General features: G+C 40.9%; 1 protein-coding gene across 2 annotated transcripts in view; it reads left to right on the top strand.

Moving 5' to 3' along the window:
- Positions 1 to 825: 825 nt before the first annotated feature.
- rrn3 (RRN3 homolog, RNA polymerase I transcription factor) overlaps positions 826 to 18,270 on the top strand; it is a 38,034-nt gene continuing 20,589 nt past the window's right edge. The window contains exons 1-8 of one of the 2 annotated variants that reach the window (XM_030725566.1): positions 826 to 1,097; positions 1,309 to 1,365; positions 1,447 to 1,536; positions 9,233 to 9,362; positions 11,650 to 11,709; positions 11,959 to 12,022; positions 13,168 to 13,237; positions 15,477 to 15,575. In XM_030725566.1, the coding sequence (XP_030581426.1) occupies positions 1,002 to 1,097; positions 1,309 to 1,365; positions 1,447 to 1,536; positions 9,233 to 9,362; positions 11,650 to 11,709; positions 11,959 to 12,022; positions 13,168 to 13,237; positions 15,477 to 15,575 (666 nt within the window). In that variant the 5' untranslated portion in view covers positions 826 to 1,001. The remainder of the gene's footprint in view (positions 1,098 to 1,308; positions 1,366 to 1,446; positions 1,537 to 9,232; positions 9,363 to 11,649; positions 11,710 to 11,958; positions 12,023 to 13,167; positions 13,238 to 15,476; positions 15,576 to 18,270) is intronic. The other variant, XM_030725567.1, reaches the window with a different exon arrangement.

The raw sequence follows: 18,270 nt of genomic DNA on the forward strand, positions 1-18,270 counted from the left end.
TTATAAAAAGTATTTACATGCTCGGCAGCATGAATGTGAAATCATTTGCAAAGATTGTAGCAAAGACTGAAGTGATCTGTTCATCCATTTAAAATTTTAGTGGTCTAGAAAGTAGGAAAGAACTGTACATGATACTGAATAATCAATAGACTTGTTACAGTTTAGTAAAATACACTATTATACGACGCTTATCTGTAGATCTGATGCTTTTAGTCTGATCATTAGATGTCTTGTAACATCCAGAGAGCTCTGTGATCTTTTTCATAGTGTCAAACAATGTTAGTACAGGATGAAGCACAAACTTCACACATGTATACACAGCTCACACTGCTTACTGAACAACCATGTCAGATGTTACAGTGATTTTGTTTTTAGCAGACTTCCAACAGACAGTGTTTAGGATACAGTTGAATAAATATCTTTCTGAATAGTTTCAACATGCTGCCCCACATGGTTGTGCTTCCTTCCTGGATTCAAATAAGATGTTTAACACATCAGGAAATAAAGAGAAGCAAATTATTCAGTTCTAAATATACTGACAACTCAAGTAAGATGAAAATGATCCAGGTCTGAAGCTTAACTTTAGTCATAGCTAAACCAGTTTGCTATGAATTATGGGACATCGTTTCCTCCTTTCCTGTAAAAAGGAGGGTTAGGTGCATCCTAGGAGGTCATGAAGGAAGCTTTGAAGCTCCTTTCCTGAATATTCCGGAGGGTTTGAAGAGCTGCCACGCAGATACTTGTAGGTCGCTTCAGTGAGGAACCTTACTCAGCAAGATGCAGTACCGGAACGCACTGTTTGACTGCGACACCGCTGCTCAGTGCGATCACTTCCGTAAACACACGGTTCTCTTCCTGTTACACGCGTGGCCGTGGAGTTTATCGAGGAGTTAGTTACTGTGATTAAAGTCATTAACGCTGCTGTGAGTGCGGGCATGTAAAGATCGCGGCTCCTGCGCAGCTTTCACCGCGTGAAGTGAGCGTTGCCGTGCTGGTGGAGCATGGAGATAGACGGTCGGGACTTTCTGAACACGCCTCCGGTGAAGACGGTCAGGTTTGGAGGGTGTGTTGCGGAGACGCTGGAGAAATACAAGCACGTGAGTTCTTACATTCCTGGAAGACGCTAAAGACGAATATTTATTCATGCGGTGGGTCCTCAGGTTAATGCGGAGTTTAGATCTGCTCGAATTCTCTGACTGCTGCTCTGTCTCACCCTCTGAAGGTTTATTAAAAAGCACCTCTACAGTTCCTAAGTGATAAAGTGATGTTTTGGTGAAGTGATTAGCTGTTTTTTGGCTTGTTTTTAAGGGAGACTCAAGTGATTATGAACTTCTGAAACATCAGTTGGCTGATCCTGAGATAAAGGTAAGCCTCAGCATGCGCTGACCCTGAATCTGTGTTGTGTACCATTGCTTCTCACTGAGCGCACTCTCTCTCCTCTGACAGGATGCTCAGATCATCAACTGGCTGCAAGAATTTCGGAGCTGTGTGACCCAACTGAACAAGGATCACGAGCAGCTCATTTATACTATATTGGTGAGTGTTTGGACATGAAGATGCAAGGAGCAGAGGTAATGAAGGTCGATGACTTAAAATATCTGGGGTCAGCCATCCAAAGCAGTGGACAGTGCATAAGAGGGGTGAAGAAGAGAACGCAGGCAGGCTGAAGTGGGTGGAGTGTCGGGTGATGTGTGACAGAAGGAGACAAGCAAGAGTGAAAGGGAAGGTTTACAAAGTGGTAGTGAGACCTGCTATGATGTATGGTTTGGAAATGGTGGAATTGACAAAAAGACAGGAGGTTACAGAGCTGAAAATGTTCAGATCTTCACTGGGAGCAACCAGGATGGACAGGATTAGAAATGAGTCCATCAGAGGGACTGCTCAAGTTGAGTGGTTTTGAGACAGGAGGAAGAGAGGAAGCTCACAGAGAAATTTGTGGATGTAGCACAGGAGAACATGCAGAGGGATGGAGTGATAGAGGAGGATGCTAGAGATGAAGTCAGGTAATCCACTGTGGCACCCCTGAAAGGTGCAGGTGAAATAAGGACTATTTGGACAGTTCAGTGGTTTCTACGATAGGCAAGTGTTCAGATCCACCAAATCAGCTTACAATAATGGGTGCATCTGACACAGTGGCGCTGGAGTATGGTGACATGTAGCAGCAGCAGTGTGTATGGGTATGTGAGCAGTAGTTTATGGGTGCAGCTGATTTTTTAACGTGATTTTTAATGTAACTTAAGTTACTTAAGATTACGTTAATTTAAAAAAAAAATTTTTTTCAATAGTGATTTTAAATTTTAACGTGTGGGAATTCTTGCATCAATATGGCTCATATTAGGCCGGTAGTCCTTCTTCGCCTCATCTTGATGATGATCTGTCACTTTTTGAGAGGTCTCTGCGGACGTTCTCAGTTTCTCCAGTATAGTCGAGAGTCCCATTTGTTTTTGCGGAACCCCGATGTCAGAAATGTTAAGCTCATGGCGGCCTTACCTGCCGAAATTCTTCGGCACGATTTCACCACGATGAACAAGAACTGGAGATCTAAATCAATGGTGGTGAGGAAAAGGGGCAGACACAGAGGAGTGCGACAGAGACTGAGAAGGCAAGGCCATTGGAGGATTCCTCTTCCCACAATCATAATCATCCAACATGCAGTCTCTGCAGAATAAAGTTGACTTTCTTTAGGCTAACGTCAACTTTTTACCAGAATACAAGAATGTTTGTCTCATTGCTCTTACGGAGACGTGGCTCAAGCAGCGGGACTTACAATTGGAGCTGGAAATCAGTGGTTTTGGAGAACCTCTGAGGCTCAACAGAGACCCAACTATGACTGGTAAGGCCCTGGGCGGGGGTCTCTGTTTTTATATTAATAAGAGCTGGTGTCGTAACACGGTGGTGAGGGAATCACTGTGTTCTCCTGATGTTGAACTTTTATCTGTCTCTCTGCATGCTTTTTATTTACCAAGAGAATTCCCACAAATATTTGTTACTCTTGTGTACGTTCACCCGAGGGCTAATGTGGAAGTTGCCACTAGGAGCATAGTGGAGACGGTACACAGACTGCAGTGCATCGCACCAGATGCCCCCAGTTTTGTAATGGGTGACTTTAATCAATGTAAACTTGGGAGGTCGCTCACTAACCTGCATCAATATGTAAATTGCCCCATGAGGAATTTGAAGACTCTGGATCTTTGTTATGGCTCCTTTAAGGGAGCTTATGAATCTTTTAGCAGAGCTCCTCTTGGCATGTCTGACCACAATGTTGTTTATTTGCTTCCCACCTATAAATCTGTCCTGAAGGGAACAAAACCCCAGCGTTGCTTGGTTCCAGTGTGGTCAGCAGAGTCCATTCAGACCCTTCAAGACTGTTTCTCTTGTACTGATTGGGACTTATTCAAAAGGACTTGCTATGACCTAGATGAAATTACAGAAACAGCATACATTAATTTCTGTGAAGAATTGATAATCCCAAAGAAGGAAATTTGCATATTGCATATTTTACAATCGTTTTAACATTCACAATTTTAATGAAGAACTGGCTGTGTACAGGGATGTTTCTCCAAAACAGTCAGTTATTAATAGTGATAGATTATCGGTGCTCAAATTATTTAAGGGGGTGAAAGACCGGAAAAGCCCAGGCCCAGATAAAATAAATGGGCATCTCCTTAAAAACTGTGCAAAGCAATTGGCTGGAATTTTTTTCATTTCTTTTCTCAAAATCTCTTGAGTTTCATAAAGTGCCACGTATTTGGAAGAACTCTATTATTGTATCGTTGCCCAAAGTTAAAGCACCTAAATCCGGACGCGTAAATTCCGTGCGAATGTTTCGTGCCTTAAAAATATTTTTCGGACTCTCCTGTTCTTAATGCAGCCGTTCACACCGACCGCGTCATTTCACAGGACAAATTTTTGGCATTTATTTCTTCGGATCAAGTTCGATTTTTCTGACTTTCGCAAGCGAACAAACAGGTCTGACCAATCAGAGCACTGCATTTAGCAACTTGTGAAGTCATAGCTCAAAACGCGCACCAATGTACTGAATATACAGTGATGTGGGAGCAATAAAATCAAACTATTTTACCTCAGACACACAGCTACACGCTGCTCCGGATCAGTCGGCTCTCTGAAATTATTCTCTGCCTCTTCACGTGATCCCAACTCGGCCAACAACAACTGCCCACTGACATCCTGATGTATACGTGAAAGTGGCCGTGATATATGGGGTAAGATAACTGTCAAAAAGAATGTATGTGTAAGGAGTCTAAATTCGTACATGTAAGTCAATAAACGTGCATAAATATAAGATTAGTATTTCGAATGCAATCTATAAAGTTACAACTTCGCAACAATACAAATACAAATCACAAATTTACAAGTACAAGTTACAAAGTTACAACTTCTCAACAATACAAGTACAAATCACAAATTTACAAGTACAAACCTCTAACTATTGAACGTCATACTGCGCATGCGTTAAAAGACAACATTCTGGGCGCCTGGGTGGCTTAGTGGTGAAGCACAATACCACATACACACGCCGCGTTGCATTTCGTGTCATTTTTTACGCAACGCATCCGGTGTGAAACGGCCTTAAGATAACAAAATATGTAAACAGACCGAATGAACAAACTTCCATCCTTCAGTCAGCAGGATTTGTAAATCCATAGACATATATGCTGACGTATCACAGCACGTGCCCACCCGCTCAATGCGGCGTCGTATCTGCCGGCTGCATAACGAGGACACGAACAGACCCACTTCTGCTATTAAGGTCACGTGACTTACGGTACATACCAACAGCCAGGTACTCAGGGGTTCGGGCGATGCCAAACCGTCTGAACGGATGCAGTACAAAGGCTGTATGTACGCAAAACACGGCGATAGCGGAGAATTTCAGGTTAACAAAAAACTCTCCAAAAGTCGCCGGCGTCACCAGGAAAACTTGCTAAATTTGTCACTAGTCACTTTTAGGAAAAAAAACTCGCTAGGGGGGGGGTCTGAATAGCCGCTAAATCTAGCGACAAAGTCACCAAGTTGGCAACTCTGTTCACTGGAGCCTTTTCAGTTTACAGCTTTCTTGCAGTAATAGAAATTAACAAAGTAATTAAAGTCAGGGCTAACTGCTTCTGAAGGTACCACAGCGTTTGCTGTTTAATTCCAAAGCCTTGGTCTCTGGACTGTTGCAGCAATCCAACCTTCTGAAGTTCTGCTATGATGCTGTTCCTCAGCTTCGGGCATCTGCCAATAAATGCTGATGCAATAGTTTTGGATTGCAAAGTTGTATTCCTCAATAAGGTTGTTCCGTATCATATCGTCCGCAATTTACCGCTGTTAATGTTTATGTGATTTTTAAAAAGCATAATATTGTGATACAGATGGTATAGCAACAGGGAGCTACTTGAAAAGCCTCCAACAAAGCACAGTACACTGCAACATATGCAAGAAAACTGTTCCTCCTAAAGGTGGAAACAACGCACTTGTTTCAACACTTGAGGCAAAACACACCTTCAAGTACAACCAAGTTATGAAGGCACGTGAGGAGGAGATACGAGCAGCTAATGATGTGCGACACAAAAGTAAACAAGTGACTCAATCGAGAATTGCTGGAGTGCTCGGCAGTTCCATATGAAGGAAGAGCAAACAATGGACTGAAGTAACTGATGAGGTTACATGGTGGTAAAGCAGGCCTTTAAGTAGCTGGTTAAAACCTAATAACTAATTGTGCTGCCATTGGCAACAAGAACTGCTGTCAAGCATTTGTGATAATTCAATTCAATTCAATTCAATTTTATTTATATAGCGCCAAATCACAACAAACTGTCGCCTCAAGGCGCTTTGTATTGTGGGTAAAGACCCTACAATAATACAGAGAAAACCCAACAGTCAAAACGACCCCCTATGAGCAGCACTTGGTGACAGTGGAAAGGAAAAACTCCCTTTAACAGGAAGAAACCTCCATCAGAACCAGGCTCAGGGAGGGGGGGTCATCTGCCGCGACCGGTTGGGCTGAGGGGAGAGAAAGACATGCTGTGGAAGAGAGCCAGAGATTAATATCAATTAATGATTAAATGCAGAGTGGAGTATAAACAAAGTAAATAAGGTGAATGAGAAACAGTGCATCATGGGAACCCCCCAGCAGACTAGGCCTATAGCAGCATAACTAAGGGATGGTTCAGGGTCACCTGATCCAGCTCTAACTATAAGCTTTATCATAAAGGAAAGTTTTAAGCCTAATCTTAAAAATAGAGAGGGTGTCTGTCTACCGAATCCAAGCTGGAAGCTGGTTCCACAGAAGAGGCGCCTGAAAGCTGAAGGCTCTGCCTCCCATTCTACTCTTAAGTATCCTAGGAACCACAAGTAAGCCAGCAGTCTGAGAGAGAAGTGCTCTGTTGGGGTGATATGGGACTTTGAGGTCTTTGAGATAAGATGGTGCCTGATTATTCAAGACCTTGTATGTGAGGAGAAGGATTTTAAATTCTATTCTAGATTTAACAGGGAGCCAATGAAGAGAAGCCAATATGGGAGAAATCTGCTCTCTCTTTCTAGTCCCTGTCAGTACTCTATAACTGGCAGAGAGTCTTTCACATCACTGTGGAAGAATTGTGGCCCACTGTTCTTTGCAGATTTGTTCTAGTTCAGCCACAATGAAGTATTTTCCCGCTTGAATGGCCAGTTTAAAGTTTGCCACTGTTGCAAGCTTTTTCCATGTGTGGATAATGGCTCTCACTGTGGTTTGCTGGAGTCCTAGAGCCTTAGAAATGGATTAGTAACCCTTTCCAGACTGTCAGATGTCAATGACTTTATCATATTAAAATCTGCTTGATCTGAAACAAATTTAAAAAATTATTATTATTTTTAAAAAGTAATCAGGAAGTGGGCAAAATTATTGTGATATATTGTGAAATATTTTTATATAACTGAGCTATATAGTACCAGTCAAACGTTTAGACACATCTTCTCATTCAGTGTTTTTATTTTTATTTTTTTCCCTGCATTGTAAATCAATACTGACATCATCCAGACTATAAAGGAACACAGAAGGAATCATATAGTAAACTTAAAAGTATTAAACAAACCAAAATATATTTTAGATTTTACATTCTTCAAAGTAGGCACTAGGGAAGTTCCTGGCAACTAATTTCTTAGTCGACTAAACAAGGAAAATAAATTAGACTAACCGACTAGGCAAAAACTAAGAAACACTCAGATATCAAATTAAATTTATGCCTGTTCAATGTCAAAAATGTCAAAAACTGTCTAAACCACATGTCAGACCCAAGGCCACATCTGGCCCACGATATAATTTTATATGGCCCGCGAGATGATTTCATATAGCTATTATTAAAAGCCCATGGGTAAATTGCGCTTCCATCACTTATACTACAAATCTCACAATGCACTGCAACTGCCACCGAGCAGGCCAAGTTTGACTAACCGACTAGGCAAAAACTGTTTCCAATGACACATTCATCAGTGATCAGGAGATAAAAACATTGGTCAGCACTTTTTGCAGTGACATTTAAGCTAGCCTGACCCTCAAAAATGACCAGATGAAAAATGGAAAGCAGGGATTTTTCCAAACAGGCAAGACAAACATCTGATCGCTGACATCGGAGGTAAACTGTCTGTTTTTTCTGTGGGGCAAAGAGCGGATTGGTGGGACAGATACAGGAGAAGATGGGAGGGAAGGGAGACTTGCACAGGTGAGCTGACAGTGCATCACTGCTCACACAGCAGGAAAGTCCTGAAGACAGAACGCATCGTAAGCACCATAACACAGACAGGGAACTTTATAAGAAGCAAAGGTTTAAATCACCAATAGTTTCGGAGGAAATAGCTTCTGATTTTGGTGATGTGCCTTATCACTCAGGTGCGATGAGCTACCTGAGGAAATCTGTCAACTTGATGATAAGTAAAGTAAAAGACTGAGCAGGGCTCCAGGATGAAAGGTGGCTGTGTGAGTCGGCCTTTCTCTGCAACATAATGAAGCATGTTAATACATCCCTGAAGCTTCGGGGACGGGACTGCATGTGATTGTCCAAAAAATAAAAAAATAATCAGAGCAGGTCTCCACCGCAGTGTGTGCAGCTGCGCTTTTTGCTGATAAACTGACACACTGCGCAGCTTATACAGCGGTTTTCCAGCTGTGAAGTGCAGAAATTCACATCACAATTTTTACCTGAAAAATTTGCAAATTTTCATCAGCTTGCAATATGTTTATTTTTCCTGATGTGATTTTTGAAGAAAAATATAATTTTATATTTTATTTAATGTGTTGAGGAAAAAAATGCTGTTTTCTGGCCATTCAAATTCATATTGCTGATTAAAATTATTATTTTTAATCCTGTTCAGCCCACGACTCAGAGTGTGTCTTCAATTTTGGCCCACCATTAATACTTTGTTAATACTTAAAAAGATAAACCACCAGATAAATATAGCTTACACCACCCAATCAGTCTAATAAAAATACTAGCAAGGAGACTGGAATATTACTTACCTTTGATTAAGCCTGACCAGACAGGTTTTATTAAGAGTAGACTTTAGTTATCCAGCACACTAATTTTACCAAAACACATAGCCTTGTCATATCCCTCGATGCTGAAAAGGCCTTCGATCGTGTAGAATGGCTGTAACTTGTACATTCTTGTATATGTACTCATTTCAGTATGAAAGTCCACAGGCTGCCACAGACTGCTGTCAGTTACAGTGTACAGGGATCAGAGAGGCAAAGAGAAACGCAGGAGTGAAATATCTCCAGAATGCCGATTCTCTGCTCTAACCCACTGTCACTGATACCCCACCCAACTTTCAAGTCCCAATCAGGACCAATATTAGAGCCAAATATCAAAAGGAAAAACAAACTTCTCTGGGGAAAAGCTGACTTCAGCCTTTACTGCCTGTGGTTAAGTTGGCTAATGGATAAAAATTTACAGGCTTTGCCTGACCTTGTTGTCAGTGATGGACTCACTGTTTTGTTATTTTGTTTACACATTTAATAAACTGTGACAAGTAAATGACCCATTAAAACCATTCCGTCCATTGACATGGCTAAAATGTGTTTTCTAACTCCTCAGTGATGGATTATTTGGGCTCAGGTGTGGAGTATTTATGCTGGCTGAATCGCCAACAGGCAATTATTATCAGACCGCTCAGACTGACCATAAACTGAGAAGTTGATTGTGTCTAAATGCTGGAACTCAGTACTCTCTGTCTGTCTCTCTGTCTGTTTTAGAGGCTTCCGTGGCTGGACCGGAGCCAGGCTGTGGTGGAGGAGTACCTGGCCTTTCTGGGTAACCTGGTGTCAGCGCAGACAGTCTACTTGTGCGCATGCCTTAAGATGGTGGTGTCCCACTTCACTCCCAGTATGTTATCCTGACTGGTGGTCAAGTAATTAAGATCGATAAGCCTGTTGTAGGCTTTCAAACTCAATACCGATACTTTGGAAGGCAGTGCCATTTTCAATACCGTGGACAAAAAATAACCAAAAATTAAGAAGCATCTTTTGAACTAAAGATGCAATGCAAACAGTAGCATCAGTAACACTATATTTAAGTTGTCTGATGTAATGCAGAAAACACAGTGACGTAACTGTAACAAATATATGATAAATATTTAAAGATTCTCTCAGGCTGTCCAGAAAACCAAAATAAGGCAAAAATATTTTAGGTTGTCTGATGTAGTGCTGTGCTTCTGGTGACTTGGTTCCATATTTTTGTTGCTGATTAAATAGGGTTGGTAGGGTGAAACTGCTTCTGTAGACTTGATGCTAGACTTTTCTCTGCTTCAATCTGGGACTTTAAGAGCAACATAACAGTTTTTAGACACAAATAATTGTTATCCTGTTGAATTAATGCCGTCCATTACAACCTTACAGAGGGGCGGGGCTGACTGCATTCACTGCCTAGCTCCCAAATAAACATTTTAGCTTTATTACGCTGGTCAACCAAAAAAAAACCTTTTTGTCTGCTACCTGAGGGAAAACAACTGATTATTACTAATTTGGGTACGCTGATTCCAAATATGCAAACAGAATTTCTCAAGCATGTCAGGATCTTGAGTTGCGTAACTTTGCCAATAAATCCCACTCACCAAACTCGACATCAGTGACTTTATTAGAAAAGTACACCATGAACATACAACTGGTGAAAAAAAGACACAGAGCATCAGAATAGCTCAGGGCATGAGCGCTTGGCTGCGTGGCCGGTGCAGGTTCGAGTCCTGGCCTGTCGCCATTTGCCGCGTGTCTTTCCCCGTTTCTCCTCCCCGCTTTCCTGTCTGTCTCCACTGGAAAACTATCAAATAAAACCGAAAAGGCCAAAAACAAAAGAAAATCTTAAAAAAAAAAAAGACACATGCCAAAATCAATCATAGGAGGAATCTCAAACTAATACAGTCCACAATTAGTCTGCTTAAACAGTTCAAAGGTGTGACAAACTCTTGTGCTTCACACTGTAGAAACCAGCAGTAGTCACCCATCATGTTTGCATTATAGTGCCCCTGGTGCCTGGTCACCATTTCAGAGATATAGCTCACATCACCCAAACTGGGTGAAAAGAAGCTAAGATGAGAGTGAAGGAAGTGAATCTTCAGTGACATTCTGCAGCCCATGTTTGAATGATACGAGCATGTCATCAATTAGTTCTTCATAGTTTGTGGTTGTCCAAGAAATTCTGTCCCACCTGAACAAATGATTCCCGTGCTCTTAGTTCAAGGGGTCTGAGCTTAGATGGAAAGTCTTTGTCTCTAATATGCTCACAGACTTGGGGTCCATCACAGATCCTAGCTTTAAGCTTGGCATCACTTTGGACCGCCCCAGAAACACTGTTCCATCACTGGATGTAGCTCTAAAACGTTGTTTTTATCTACTGACGGATCAAAACAGTCACTATAAAAAATTGCAAATTTCTGGCATTGTTGATCCTCAATATTGGCAGTTAAGCTTTAGTTAATTTAATTTTAATGACATATTTGGATTCAGCACCCCCAAATCACCCAAATTATTGCTAAATTCTGTTCAGTTTCAAAATGAGAAAATCTTATCACACTGAGAAGCGCCAGTACAGCAATACATTAGCTAAATTTTGACATGTACATAACTGAGGAACCTGACATGCTAGAGAAATTCTGATTATAGATTTGGAATCAGCGTACCTGAAATGCCTTATGTCAGATATTTTTCTCCAGGTAGCAAAATCATTGTTGACCAGTGTTATTAGCGATATATAGCGATATATAAGTGATCCCTTAGCAGATGGCTAATGTGATTAATGGGTAATTGCTAATCGTTAAACAGCTAATGTTAACAAGTGTGTTCTGGCCAGATTAACTTTTCTGATAACCGTTTAATACTCAAGTGTTGTGAAAATGGGAATTCTTCATAAAGACTGGTTAAGCATCATGAATGTCCGCTACTGTTCACATGCTCAGCTGCTAGTGGGGGGAGGGGCTGTGTGTAGGCAGGGAGTGTGAAATTATGCATCAGCTGGAGGACGCAAAGACAGCACTGTTGGTGTCTGTACTGCTGCAAATGAGTATCTAAGCCAGTAGTAATTTTTATTATCTAAGAATCAGTTTTTTTGACAGACCCACACATGATTGTTGTTTCTGTTGTCATTACTGCCCTGCTGTGTCATTTTGTGTATTTTTCAGAGAGAGTGACTGTCTGTGAAGGAGGAGTGGATATCTCTGATTCAGATGATGAAGATGAGAGTAAGTTTTTTTTTTTTTCTCTTATTATGTGGTTGTTTCAAACATCATAACCTTTTGGTGGTTCGTGTGTGTGTGTGTGTGTGTGTGTGTGTGTGTTATGTATCTTGCCAAATAAATTTGGGATTGGAGAGGTGTGATTGTCAAGCAGTGCTGCGTTAAGTAATAGCTTATATGGCTGTTCTTGAGTCGCTGTGTAAGTACAGATAAATCAACTCTGTGCTGTTCTTTTATTCATTTATTTTTTGTAAGATCTACCCAGAAACTTCGATCATTGTCACCAGGCGCTGCAGCTCATCATCAGATATGTTCCATCGTAAGTCTCCTACACTGTATGATTCTGCTAGTGTTCCTCCTCCTTTTTAAATTTTTGTTGTTTAAACTTAGGTTTTGACTGATCACTGCACTTATTTCACCCTCTTTCTGTAAAAGAGTTCAGCTATCTTGAATCTTCAGCTTACTTTCTCTATAATGTTCTTGCAAAGGGAGCGAGCATAAGCGTGACATCCTTTGGATTTTTGCTGTAAATCTGCTTGTGGTTCTTCACATAGAAATCATTCCACAGGCTGTTAGAGGCACCTGAGAGTCACGGGCTTCATACATTGCTAAAAAGAATTTAATGGTCCTGTGGGGAGTAGCCTTTGTTCTGTACTAGTTTGTCAAGCAGGAAGTCACTGAAAAAAATAGGAAACTGTTATAAATTATATACTGTGTAGGGTGTAATTGTTCTTCGCAAAATTGGTTTATTTATTTATTTATTATTTGGCAGTTCATATTTTACCCACTGATGCAATAAAGGGTAGCTAACAGCTAAAAATAAAGGAGTAAACATATTCCAACATACAGTCAGCATTGGTATTAATCACTGTGTACAGCAACATCAACACCACACATTAATATACATTGCTCAAAAAAAATGAAAGGAATAGTTTCGAAACAAATTGCATCTCAATGAGAAAAATATGCTGGATATGTGTTAGGAATGAAAGGATGCCTCATTGTTTGATGGAAACAAAAATGATGAACCTGCAGAGGCTGAATTCAAAGACACCTCAAAAAGTGAAAAAATGACGCAGCAGGCAACTCAAAATGGCCCTCGGTAGTTTGTATGGCCCCCACGTGCTTCTGTGCATGCCTGACAATGTTGGGGCTCCTAATGAGATGATGGATGATGTCCTGGAGGATCTTCTCCTAGATCTGGACCAGGACATCACTGAGGTCCTGGACAGTCTGAGGGGTAACCTGGCGGCATCGGATCGATCGAAAGAAAAAGTGTTTCATCAGCAGTTCTGATGAAATAGAAACCTCAGCTTACATTAACGTTTACTTTGTGTTGGTTTTCTTCTTTTTTGGTGTCCTTGTCAACCAGCTTGCATCATTGCTTGCACCATAATCTTCATCACCTCTCATGTTGTAATTTTTTAATATTTTGTAATGTAAAGATTTGTCCTCTTCTTTTAGCACAAGTCGCTTTCTGATGCCTATTCTGCAAGAAAGCTTCCCCTTCATACAGAAATCCTCAAGAACACTGGTAAGAGACAGGCATACTATTTATACTCTGTGGTCTATAATTTCAACAGTCTACCCTGTTTTTTTTCCCTTCTTTATTGATGTTTTAATCTTTTTTTGTATATTTCAGAGCTCTTGCTAATAACATCCAAGTTATATTTTAATAGTTCTCTCAGCTTAATACATTTTTAAAAATAAGTGATGAGTTCTTACTGACCCCAAAATATTTCTGTTTCAAAACCAGCTAATTTTTAAGTATGTGTCAAGATCAGGGTTATTATAGTTAACAAAAACGAACGAAATAACGAAAACTGAAATTGAAAAAACATTGTCGTTAACTGAAATAAATAAAAACTATAATTAAAAGGAAAAAACGATAACTAATTAAAACTAAATTGTGAGTTTACAAAACTAACTGAAATTATCGATAAACTGACTTTCATTTACTTGTTTTTTTTTTTTTGTAAGCCTTGTGGATTGATATGAAATCATTTTTTCCGCTCTCCAAGTTTAAGCTGGGAGCGCCACAGGACAACTGTGTGAGTGCGCATGTACGTGCTCACCGCGGTGGTCCGCGCTGTAATGGCTGAGGTCTGCCGAGAAAGCGGCAGAGTCCCGTATGGAGGCTCTTTGAGTACAAGAGCACAGATAGAATCGAAAGTCTTGTTGTGGATGATGAAAAATGTGCGGAACATTTCTCAGTCAGGAAAAACCAGCAACATCAAAGTCCACCTGAGAAGCGCACAGCGGCTACAGAAACCGCTCTGATCCTACCAGGTAACCTGGCCTGCGCCTCTGGAGAAACGTGACTACTTGTCGGGTCCATGCAGCCCAGAACGTTGTGACTAAACTGTTCAGTCTTTGTGCGTTTCTGGCTACTTTATCAGTGAGAGAATAACAGTCAGGAATAATAATCAAAGCATCAATATAGGACTCACAACTGTCAGCAAATTCCTGGTAGGAGACTGCTGAAACTATCAGGATGGACGTGAAGGAATTAAGAAAGAGGAAAAAAAAAAAAAACAGGGACAAATATGTTTGCAGCCAAAAAACTGAGCACAAAGAGCAAGGACCAAAAAAGAAGTCCCAGCCTGCACAGCATATAAAACACCTGCACACGACCACAAGGTAATTAACACACACAATCCAGCTACACAAGCATAAATGAGGTCGGCAACTTCCGTAGGTTGTGTACAGAGGCCGCAAAGACCCTGCAAGTTTAATCAGCAGCATCTAACCAAGCTAGCTCCAAAACAGAAGCAGCTTCAGGTGGTGAGAACATCAGGATGCAGCTGGATTTGAGCTTTGACTCCTTCAAAGAGTTTGTTTTTGTCAAACACCACATGTAGGTGTTGTTAATCTGCTGCACTGATGCTGAAGTTTATTGTGGAGTTTATTGTAGAATTTATTGAGTTTGGGAGTTCATGTTTTTCTTTGTTTCTCCCTGTTGATGTTCATGTGTGTCCTTAATATTACACAAATTTAGCATGTCTTGTGAACAGTTGGTTGTTGAATATATTTCTTTAAATGGTATCTTTTGTCAGGTTTTCATTACACAATAGTCACTTTTGCACCTTGAATCTTGCACCTGATTAGGTATGAAAATACTAAAACTAATACTGAAACTAACTGAAACTAAGCATGAAACCAAAAATAAAAACTAATAAAAATGAGAAAAACCACTCTGAAAACTAATTAAAACTAACTGAATTAGAGAAAAAAAAGTAAAAACTAACTAAAACTAAACTATAATGTAAAATCCAAAACTATTATAACCCTGGTCAAGATTAACCTCCTGAGACCCTGCGTCCACATATGGGGACATTACATTTTGGCTTTGGTGCACCTTATATTTCATTGTGCTCAATAGCATTTTATACTTTAAGTCATGTTGTTTTTGTTGTGTTATTTGTACAGTTATTTTTTTTACAACTTTCTTTTCATGGTACTACTGTGTAAACATCCATGTAAAAACAGACCTTATTCCATATACTTTTTATTTCCCTGGTCTTCTCTTTCCACCTCTGATATAACAAAATGCTTTAGCCTCCTTACTGTTGTCCTCCTTTTGCCATTAAGTTTTTTCCATGTGAACCAGGAAGTAGTCTGAAATTAAATGCTAAATAATAAGTTCTGTATTAGATACAGTGAGGAGATGGAAAGCTTTTTGTGCAAAATGGCACATCATCAGTTATACTTTCAATGAGCTGTTGAATCTTTTGCAAAGTGTACTTCCTTGTTAAATGAGTGATACTTCACAGGAGTGTTATGTCCATAACCTACTGAGGATAACGGTGTACATCCCCTCCATTCGACGAGATCTGCTTGAGGTGATCATTGGAAAGCTACTCAAACTGGATGTGAGTGATACACCTCCAAATTCTGCTACTTTCAGTTTTATTTTAACTTCCCAGAAGTAACAGGGTTTGTGTGATAGATGTACAGCTGAGTTTATTAGTTTTTGGACTGTGACACAATTTGTGTAATTTTGTCTCTGGATACCACCACAGTTGATTTTAAATCAAACAAATCAAAATGTGATTGAAGTGCAGACAGCTTTAATTCAGGGGGTTTAAATAAATATTGCATTAATGCTGCATCCATACAGGTTCACTCATCACGTGTCATTTTGAAGCTGATTGCTGGAATTACAGCTATTTTTATACATAACATGCATAACTAATGGACAAACCTAGTTTCAGAGGCTCAAAAATAATTGGATAATTGACTGACAGGCAGTTTAATGGAGAGATGAGGCATGTTCCCTCCTTATTTCATGACAGATTATGCAGATAAAAGATCTGGGGTCAAATCCAGTTGTTAAACTTGCATTTGGTAGCTTTCTACTCTCAAAATGAGAGCCACAGAGATGTGGAGGCAAGTAAAGGAGGCCATCATTAGACTTAAAAATAAACAAACAAACAAAAAACTATTGGAGACACAGCAAGAACTTGAAGGGTACCCAAATCAACAGTCCAGCACACAGCTGAACTGTTAAAACACACATTATCTTTAATTAAAGCTGCCCTTCAGTCATGTCTTGACCGTTTGATTTAAAAGTCATTTTGTTAGCATCCATCCCTAAATGCTTCACCTAGGACGTGTCGAGGAGGCATGCTAGCCAGAATCCAAAACCACCTCATCTGTTCTCTTTCAGTGTGGAGGAGTACAGGGGTTGGACAATGAAACTGAAACACCTGGTTTTAGACCACAATAATTTATTAGTATGGTGTAGGGCCTCCTTTTGCAGCCAACACAGCGTCAATTCGTCTTGGGAATGACACATACAAGTCCTGCACAGTGGTCAGAGGGATTTTAAGCCATTCTTCTTGCAGGATAGTGGCCAGGTCACGACGTGATGCTGGTGGAGGGAAACGTTTCCTGACTCGCTCCTCCAAAACACCCCAAAGTGGCTCAATAATATTTAGATCTGGTGGCTGTGCAGGCCATGGGAGATGTTCCACTTCACTTTCATGTTCATCAAACCAATCTTTCACCAGTCTTGATGGGTGTATTGGTGCATTGTCATCCTGATACACGGCACCGCCTTCAGGATACAATGTTTGAACCATTGGATCCACATGCTCCTCCAGAATGGTTCGGTAGTCCTTGGCAGTGACGCGCCCATCTAGCACAAGTATTGGGCCAAGGGAATGCCATGATATGGCAGCCCAAACCATCACTGATCCACCCCCATGCTTCACTCTGGGCATGCAACAGTCTGGGTGGTACGCTTCTTTGGGGCTTCTCCACACCGTAACTCTCCCGGATGTGGGGAAAACAGTAAAGTCGGACTCATCAGAGAACAATACATGTTTCACATTGTCCACAGCCCAAGATTTGCGCTTCTTGCACCATTGAAACCAACGTTTGGCATTGGCACGAGTGACCAAAGGTTTGGCTATAGCAGCCTGGCCATGTATATTGACCCTGTGGAGCTCCCGACGGACAGTTTTGGTGGAAACCGGAGAGTTGAGGTGCACATTTAATTCTGCAGTGATTTGGGCACCCGTGGTTTTATGTTTTTTGGATACAATCCGGGTTGGCACCCGAACATCCCTTTCAGACAGCTTCCTCTTGCGTCCACAGTTAATCCTGTTGGATGTGGTTTGTCCTTCTTGGTGGTATGCTGACATTACCCTGGATACCGTGGCTCTTGATACATCACAAAGATTTGCTGTCTTGGTCACAGATGCGCCAGCAAGACGTGCACCAACAATTTGTCCTCTATTGAACTCTGGTATGTCACCCATAATGTTGTGTGCATTGCAATATTTTGAGCAAAACTGTGCTCTTACCCTGCTAATTGAACCTTCACACTCTGCTCTTACTGGTGCAATTAATGAAGATTGGCCACCAGGCTGGTCCAATTTAGCCATGAAACCTCCCACACTAAAATGACAGGTGTTTCAGTTTCATTGTCCAACCCCTGTAGTAGCTCTATTCTAAAGCCTCAATTACACTTTTTGCATCCACCAGAGTCTGCTTGGGTTCAAGTGACGTAAATTTCATCATCAGACAGGGTCTGCCTGTTTTTTGTGACTGCGTGGACTTATCTGTAGATAATTAACATTACAATGCACCAACTATGCATGTACCCCAGACATTAGACTTAAAGATGACTTCAAAGAAGTCTGACTTCCTTGTTGGGTCCTCAGTGGTCCATGTCTGTGTCCACAATAGAGTATAACCAAGTCTTAAGCCTCTCCTGAGTGACCGAGCTCTTTACTCTATCTCTAAGGGAGAGCCATGCCACCCTTTGGAGGAAGGCAATTTTTCTGGCACATTTTTGGTCACTACCCACAGCTCTTGGGAATGTAGATTGACCAGTAAACTAACAGCTTCACTTTTACTCTCAGTGGTCTTTTCACCACAGTGGACCAATACACTGTCTGCATGACAGCCAAAGCTGCACAAATGTATTTGAATGCTGCTTAATCCAGGAGGCCCAGGCAGTCTGATTCCCTGCTAATGAATCTGCCTGCTGGGACATGAAACGCCCCGGCCTCTATAGTGGGGAAGGCACTTGAACTGGTACAGAAGGTTACTTCCGAG

Source organism: Archocentrus centrarchus, unplaced genomic scaffold (genome assembly GCF_007364275.1).
Source record: "Archocentrus centrarchus isolate MPI-CPG fArcCen1 unplaced genomic scaffold, fArcCen1 scaffold_58_ctg1, whole genome shotgun sequence".
NCBI classification, from domain to species: Eukaryota; Metazoa; Chordata; class Actinopteri; order Cichliformes; family Cichlidae; genus Archocentrus; species Archocentrus centrarchus.